The 8,299-nt window shown below is 36.9% G+C and overlaps 1 protein-coding gene across 1 annotated transcript in view; it reads right to left on the reverse strand.

Moving 5' to 3' along the window:
• The window catches only part of LOC123966937, an 8,245-nt gene extending 221 nt beyond the window's left edge, over positions 1 to 8,024 (reverse strand). Inside the window, exons 1-5 of the mRNA XM_046043011.1 lie at positions 7,902 to 8,024; positions 4,191 to 4,396; positions 2,936 to 3,073; positions 428 to 566; positions 131 to 339 (exon numbers count right to left, since the gene is read on the reverse strand). Of these exons, the coding sequence (XP_045898967.1) occupies positions 131 to 339; positions 428 to 566; positions 2,936 to 3,073; positions 4,191 to 4,396; positions 7,902 to 8,024 (815 nt within the window). The remainder of the gene's footprint in view (positions 1 to 130; positions 340 to 427; positions 567 to 2,935; positions 3,074 to 4,190; positions 4,397 to 7,901) is intronic.
• Between the last annotated feature and the right edge of the window lie 275 nt (positions 8,025 to 8,299).

An 8,299-nucleotide genomic window follows, 5' to 3' on the forward strand; every position in this document is an offset into this window, starting at 1 on the left:
TGGGGTTGGGGTTGGGGTTGTTGTGGAAAAAAACCACCACCATGGGTCATAGGTCGGTTCTGTTGTTGTAATTTGTCCTGTGGTTACTTCAGTGGTTGTGGTTGGGGTTGTTGTGGAAAAAAACCACCACCATGGGTCATAGGTCAGTTCTGCTGTTGTAGGGATTGTGGTTGGTGCTGCGGTTGTAGCTTGTCTCTTTCTCAGTGGATCCCTGGAGGATCTGGATCCATCAGTGTAGGCCAGAGAGATGCGCCCTTGTGGGAAGTCCTCCACCACCAACTCAAATCCATACACTCTGGCGTCGGCATAAGAGTCTCGGTAGTGTAATGTGCAAGAGCCCTGACAATGTGAACATTTAGTAGTTAAGGGAGGCAAAGCATCAATCCAGTGTTGTACAAGGTATTGGGAAATTGATTTTTCAACAAACCTGATCCAAGTCGAAGCCTGAAGGTTGGTTGCACGAGCTGCACTCAGTACCTATGATATTTCCATATCTGCATCGAACTTTGTCACCATCAGGATCAAAGGACATCAGCTTGTATGTCCGTGGGCAGTTCTGAGGAACTCTTGAACAGACACATTAACACAAGTTAGTAAGAGTCTACAGCAGTCCTGAGTGCTGTTGTGACAATCACACATATGAACCAGCCTCGGTTCTTCCCTTCCACAGTTTTAAAAATCCAGTGTAACCAACCTGCAAATGTGAAAACTGTTTAAATAATTGTGTACAGAATTTTAATCCAAATTTCAGATATGTGACATAACAATTTATTGAAATGTGTAAAAAAAAAATAAGTGGGTTCAGTCTCAAATTGTCTTCATGGAGTCACAGTGCCCTATTCATGACAAAAAAAGTGTGACCTCTACAGCATTAACTGATAGAAAAGCAGTTAGTTACATCTTTAAACTATTTTCTTAACTTGTTCAGTTAATCCTTTGAAGTAGTTGTTCCCTCTTTGAGTTTTAAAATGAGTACGAGTTATTTGTAATTGCAATTGTGAGTAGTCAAAACATTCTAGTTAAGTAATACCATAATTGTCTAGATATACCACAGTCACTCAGTAATTTGTGATTGTCCTGTTTTCTGTTAGCCTTCATATTATCTGGTTTATCAGTAGAAAGTATGTTTGAGAACAACTATTTTTAATTGTTAAAGTTTAATTAGGAATTGTTCACCAACTTCTCATCTTGTGTCACGTTTTATCTCTTCTTTTTTTTTTTTTTTTTACTGCTGGCTGTTGATGACCTGATTTCTTTTTTCAAGGGTTTTGTTCTATGTCTCCTTTATTCAGCCTTGTTTATTTACATGATCAGCTTAATTCAGTTATTACTGGTTCGGTCTCATTCTTGTTTTCTTGTCTTAGCGCAAATTTAATCCATGCAACGCTCTCTTAGGACAGCTACGGTGGCTGTAACAGCACAAAAGGTGTCTCTTCTGAAACAGCAGAGAGTGGCCAGTCAAGAAATGAGGTTCCTTTAGGTAGATGTAGAAATTATATTTAAAAAATAGGTGATTAGGTTATATATGATGAATTTGGGATTATGTATCCTCGCAAAAACTGCCCACCAGCAATAATATCTGGCTATCAAGGCATGATAATAGGCTACAGTGTTAAACTCATGAGTATTTCCTCGCTGCTAAATCTGATTGTGAAGTCTAAAATAACTTTCCACTGCATGCATAATACACGGCAGATGTGTGTGTGATGTTGCAGCCTTGCAAAGTGTAAAAAAACCCCCATCATTTTCAGAGAGTTTCTCTCATAGAAGTAAGAATAAATTTCAGGAAATATTCAAGTTTTTAACTTGTAGATTTGTGATTAGTTTCTTATAAATCTACCACTTTAATCTTTAATCCCTCTCCCCTGGCTCCAATTCTTTTATTACAATGAGCATAATGTGCAGTTGTACGTTTACATCTTCATGATATTATGATATAGGTATAATGATATATAAAAGAAGAGTCCATAAAATACATGGGCCTAATAGAGAATTAGCCTAAAATATGAACACTGTGAAGATAATTACAAATTTACTCCATGTGATGCCAACAAGCGTTCTTGGCTTTGTCGCCGCCACAATGTTAGATTTAGCCGTTAACGTGTCTTTAAACTCCTCAAATCCTGGCACAATCAACCTGCATTCTTCTGGGGAAATACGGAGCATGCGCCGTGGCGAAAAAACTCTGTCTGCTTAAAAAATAAACTATCTGATTATTATATTTTTGCTTAATTACAATTTATTACAACAAGGATCTACAACCTGCGTCCATTCGTTCCCTTATCATTTGAGAACCAAATTCTTTTCACAATATCGAAACGTGATTTTTAATTGAACCCGTTTTAATCCTGTTCAAACGTCGGTTTGTTGCATTTTGTTGTAGCCATATAATCATTGTTCTTTTGTCTTATATATATCCTTATTTCTACCCAACAGAAAAATTGTGCAAATGAATTTACTTTTCGGCTTTTTTAGATTGTCATGTTTTCCCCCAAACTAGGCAGGTAGTCAAATAAAATAAACAGCCTTAATTTTCAATGAAAATAATGAGTTTAAATCCACTCATTTTTACATGATTATAGCATTTTCCAAATGATGGCTTGGTATGGATGACGGCATGTTTTTGTTTGTAAAGATAGTGTGGAATACAATCCAAGTAAAAATGTGTATTTTCTTATTGTTAGGTGTTTTTTCTTTTTCTATTTTCTCTACATATCCACTTAAAATGAAATGAATAAAATGTTGCTGATTTATTCTGTTGATAAAAAATGTTGCTTTCAGCCTAATTCCAGTATTTTTGGACAGGCACAGCTATCTGGCTGCCACTGTGGAGGTATTTCTCTACTGCTGATGGGCAAAGTAGGACATTTCCCACAGGTTCTTTAACAAAGTCATTAGAAGTTATCTTGTTTAATGATAACAGCAGGGGACTCACCGTAGCAAAGGGAGAATGGCAACTTCTGGTGATTGGTTTGGTTTTCCAGTGTCAGATCTTGTTCCCAAATCCACATAAGTCATAAGTCTCAAATTACGAACCCAGTTTCGCGTTGGGATCCAACAACAGCTTGCAGCGCTGGTGTGATGGAAACAACACTCTTGAAATACAATATCTAATAAGCAGAACCACAGCAAATACAACTCTGTGCAACTGAAGTTTTAGCAGGATAAATATTATATAAATATTACAGCAATATAGCAAAAATATTCACATCAGGTGAGACATCACAGTCAAGTCCCCCCCACACATAAAATTTTGTTATATCACAATAATACTTTACAAGCTGATACTTGTAATACTTACTACAAGTAAACATAGATTAAAGATATTTTAAATTACATGTTTTTATGTATTAAATTTTTATTTGCAAATTATGTATTTTCTCATTAAATATGCGCTGATTTGCATATCACACAAATCCATATTCCAGCACATTGCAAAGACTCGGATGATTTTTTGGGGTTTTATTGTGATAATATACCGAAAGGCCAGACATTTACAGAACAGTTTATCAAAATATTGTTTTTTCATGGATTTATTGAAAAGATGTCACTCATGTTGGACCCTTTTTTTGCATTTTTACAGATAAAATGCCTCATAAAATGAGAACGATCAACGATATTTAAAAAAAACCTCTGTAAATGCCGTGCTATAAGACCTAAGAAACGGTGTGTGAACATATGATGCTCCAACTGCTTTGAAGGGCCAGGAATATGAATTGGCGTACAGGTCATTTTCAGAAACAGAAACATACTTAGCATAAAATTTTTTTGTCATATAAACACATCTCTTACAGATATAAAAACTAGCTAACACTGTGCTCTGCATATGTCATTTGAAACAAGCTTTCAAATGATATATGATTCAACATGGAAAGTTTTTAAAAGGCCGGTCAAACCTTTACTTGGATAGTGTGAATAAAGCTGAAATTTACAGGATCTGAAGTTGATAAACTTGGTATAATGGTGTATATATATATATATATATATATATGTGTATATATATATATGTGTGTGTGTGTGTGTATGTATATGTGTGTGTGTGTGTATATATATATATATATATATAGAGAGAGAGAGAGATTGTTTTGTACATTTTATGAAAGTATGGTAATAAAATTTGCAAAGTAACAGATTAAAGTAAAATCATTTTAGACTGTTGTGTCTCGCCTTAAGTAAAGCAAAAATCTTACTTCATTTGAAAAGGGTTGTCTCTTGGGATACTTCTTGTACTGACTGTTTCAGTTTCACACCATTGGTTGTTATATTGTGGTGCATTGTTGCTCCAGTCAACTACGCCTCTCTCACTTTTGGTATTATAGCCACAGTTGCCGGTGTAACAAAACCAGTTGAGAGAGTTCTGACAGTCATCAAAGGTTGCCCTGCTGCGAAGGTCAACCTGTGGAAAAAGATCAGATTAAGTAACTGTACAGCTATAAACTGTTCCTCTACTGAAGATAAGGACATTTTCGTAAATTGCCTTTCTGTATATTTTGCAAACACACAAGTTAATGTCAATCTAAAATGCTATCTATACTATTATAATATGTCACTGAAGTCACTCATTGGATCTTGAGACGACTAAGAAAAGAACAACAGAATAAAATCCATGGTAATATTATGCAGTGTAAAATACAGTCAAAAGTCCAATTTCATAAAGCATTATTCAGATGTCATCCAGTTCTTTCTACAATGAAAAAAGGTTATTTCTATTTTCCGTGAGCCAACTATACCATGTACTGATCGAAGAAAGTTACAAGTTTTTACAATTTAATATAATTTCGGGTGTACTCAAGTCTACCTTAACGTAATCGTACCGTGTGTCTTGATTCTAAGAAATAACTGAGCTTTTTGGAGTAAAAATGCAAAACACAGAAGTATAATTTGAACTTTTAGTGTAGTTTAGTGCAGCTCACAGTCCCACACAGAGCAAGGCTGGCTTCAGTTTTTAGATGTTTATATATATATATATATATATCTACCAGCAACGTTACCACTCGGTCACAAACTGGCAATGACTCCCAGTGCAAAAACAGAACACACCTGACACCACAATGCTCAATCCTCCCTCTATAAGATGCCTGAACAGAAACCTCTTCTAGAAAAATCAAGTGCCGGTTTGAACAGACATCTGCGTACTAACTCAGTCCTCATGAAGTCTGTTAAGACTGGGGGTCATTTGGTGGAGCAGCAACTGTTCCATTAGTATCTGATGCTGGCTGTACATATCTGGTTGTGCTCGTACTGGCAGAGGCTGTCTGTGTTTAACCTGGGTCTGTGGGACCTGCTAGAGACGTCTGGACTGGGTCTGTGCTTGTACTGGCTGAGGCTGGATGTGGATCAACTGTGCTTGTACTGGCTGACTGGCTGGAGTCTGGTCTTGTAATGTCTGATGATCCAGCATCTACTCAACTGACAAACTTCAGCGCAGCCCCTGTAAATTATAGATATTTTCTATATGTTAATGTTATCAGCTGCTTCAGGGCCATCCAAACTGGCTCATCCAGGTTTCCTTCAAAACATATTCAAATATAAAATACTATTTATAAAATGACTTGGCTGAATATGTGATGCTTATTAGTTACTGAGATGTGTGTCCATATAGTCCACTCTGTCCAGCCAATCAGCATTTTAACAGTCAATGTGAATCCACTGCTTCCCATCATGCATTAGTCCAGAGTCAGGGGCGTTTCCAAGCTCTTGAAACATTGGGGGCTTAGCCCAGCACAGAAATCTTTCATGTTTTTGCCCCCTCCCACCCCCATTGCCGCCTACCCAAAGTACGTCTACAAAGCAACAGTAAATTATGTATATAGCCTACATTTATAATGAATTTTATAATTACTATTGATAATAATTAACACGGATAATATTAAATTTCTGTGTGGAGTTTGCATGTTCTCCCCGTGTCTGCGTGGGTTCTCTACGAGTGCTCCGGCTTCCTCCCACCGTCCAAAGACATGCGGACTAGGTTAAGACTAGGTTAATTGGTGACCCTAAATTGTCCTTATGTGTGAGTGTGACTGGTTGTTTGTCTATGTGTGGCCCTGCGATGGACTGGCGACCTGTCCAGGGTGTACCCCGCCTTTTGCCCAATGTCAGCTTGGATTGGCTCCAGCCCCCTGCAACCCTGTACCCAGGATAAGCGGCTGACGATGGATGGATGTATGGATGGATGGAATATTAAATTGTGGGGGTCTGGGGATCCTCCCCCTGAAAAATTTGGGCTTTAACACTTAATTTTCTGCATTCTGGTGAATTTCTTTGCACTAATTTATTGAGGATGTCTCAGGTGACAATTCAAAATAAGAAGAATATAGTGTAATATAATGCAGGCTGTCAGGTATATTTCTCCTGTAGATCAACCTAAAGTCATTTTAAATGTGCTATGGCACCTTTTCACCTCAATGATAAATTAGCTTAATTAGTCTGAATTCAGTTAAGAGTTATTTATTGATGAAATATTCGAAGATTTTGAGCATTAAACACTTAATTTCCTGAAATCTGGAGACATTTTCTGCACCTATTTATGGTGGAAATGTTTTTATTTTTATTAAGGGAAGGACAAAATTTAGGTGGCAGGTGACAATTCAGAATATAAAAATATAATAGAATGTAATGCAGTAATCAGAAGCTTATTGTTTTTTTTTTAGCTTTTATCTATTTATATTATTTTCACGCATTTGGCGAATTATTAGTTTTTTGGCCCACAACACAAGAAACAGCTCGAGCAGAGGGGGAAGGAGTGGGTGCTGTAAGAGATGCTTTGTGGGCCGATCGTTGGCCAGTTAGGCCAGTTAGATGTAAATAAATAATTTGACTTGTGGCCTACTCAATGAGACGAGCGCACTGCTCTTCATCAAAGGAAGAAAACCGAAACTGAAAACAGTTTTCAGACAGAAATATCACCACAAACGTTCACTTCAGCACCTCTGATAAAGTGCAGCTCACAGCCGCTTTAGAGAGAATGAAGCATCCTGGAGACACTAAAGACCTAAATAATTATAGACCAATCTCCATCTTGTTTTGTGTGTCTAAATTATGGAAATACTTGTTAATAAACAACTAATCAATCATCTTAATGTGAACGATATCATCTCCCCGGCACAGACTGACTTTCGACCAGGGTATGGTTGTGTTACAGCTACCACTAAAGTGCTCAATGACATTACATCCGCGTTAGATAACAAACAACAGCGCTGCGCCGAGTCGACTTTATCAGTTTTACATTTGTTTTTCAGTGCTGCTCCACTCAGGTGCGCTGCACACTAATACCAATGTAACGAGCTCTCCTGCGGAATGTAGGAGAAAAAGTTGATATTTGGCTTTGAAATGTAGCGAAGTGAAAGTAAAAAGTTGCAACAACTAAAATGACTCAAGTATACAACTACCAAAAATAACTACTAGTAACTACAGTATAACTACAAATAACTACAGGAACGAAGTAGGCTACTTGTACCTCCTAACTTTGCTTTAACAGATTACTTTCAGGCAAAGAAATTTGGATGAACAGTCGCTGTAGAAATAACCCCCAAGCAAAATAAAAAATAAAATAACATGATGTCTTTTTAGGTTCCTAAGCAGCACGCCAGCACGTCAGTATCAGAGGAAGTTTTACTATTTTAGAAAGTGAGACATTTATCAGTAAACTGTGATAAGTAATAATAACAATACATAACAATTTTACATTTCATGTAAAAAAATATTTAAAAAAAAGATAGTTTAACATAGTAAAAAGTGAAACTAATATAAATATAAATGCTCTGTTTTATCAGAATAATCAAACCAATATAAATGAACAACAACATTAATGATAAGTTATTCTCTGAAAATGACAACATGAAAATATATTCACACATTTTCTGTAATGCATGTTGCAAATCATTTAAAGTTGTATCTCTCACTCTAAATGTTCCATCTGGGTTTCGTCCTTTGTAGGTGTAGGTCACGGTTCCCCCAAAGTAAGATGATGCGGATGAGAGTGAGACCAGGAGCAGCTGAAGCAGAAGCACCAGTGTGGAAGCCATGATACTCCAAACTCACCTGTTTCTCAAGGTTCTCTGTGACTCACATCCACCTGCAGCATCTTTATATACACTTGGAGGCTGACCTGACAAGCTGGTGACAGTCCTGGTGACTTTATTGGCATGCACACTTTGTTTCAGAACAATAGGCCAGCTGCAAAACTGGTTTCATTGAACAAATAGTAAGGAGTGAAAACATTTTGCATCGAGACATACTTTTGTATTGTATTTCAAAAAAATGTAACTTTGATCAATGATGTTGCTTCATTTGCTCTGTT

The sequence above is a fragment of the Micropterus dolomieu genome, unplaced genomic scaffold, assembly GCF_021292245.1.
Source record: "Micropterus dolomieu isolate WLL.071019.BEF.003 ecotype Adirondacks unplaced genomic scaffold, ASM2129224v1 contig_14590, whole genome shotgun sequence".
Taxonomy (NCBI): Eukaryota; Metazoa; Chordata; class Actinopteri; order Centrarchiformes; family Centrarchidae; genus Micropterus; species Micropterus dolomieu.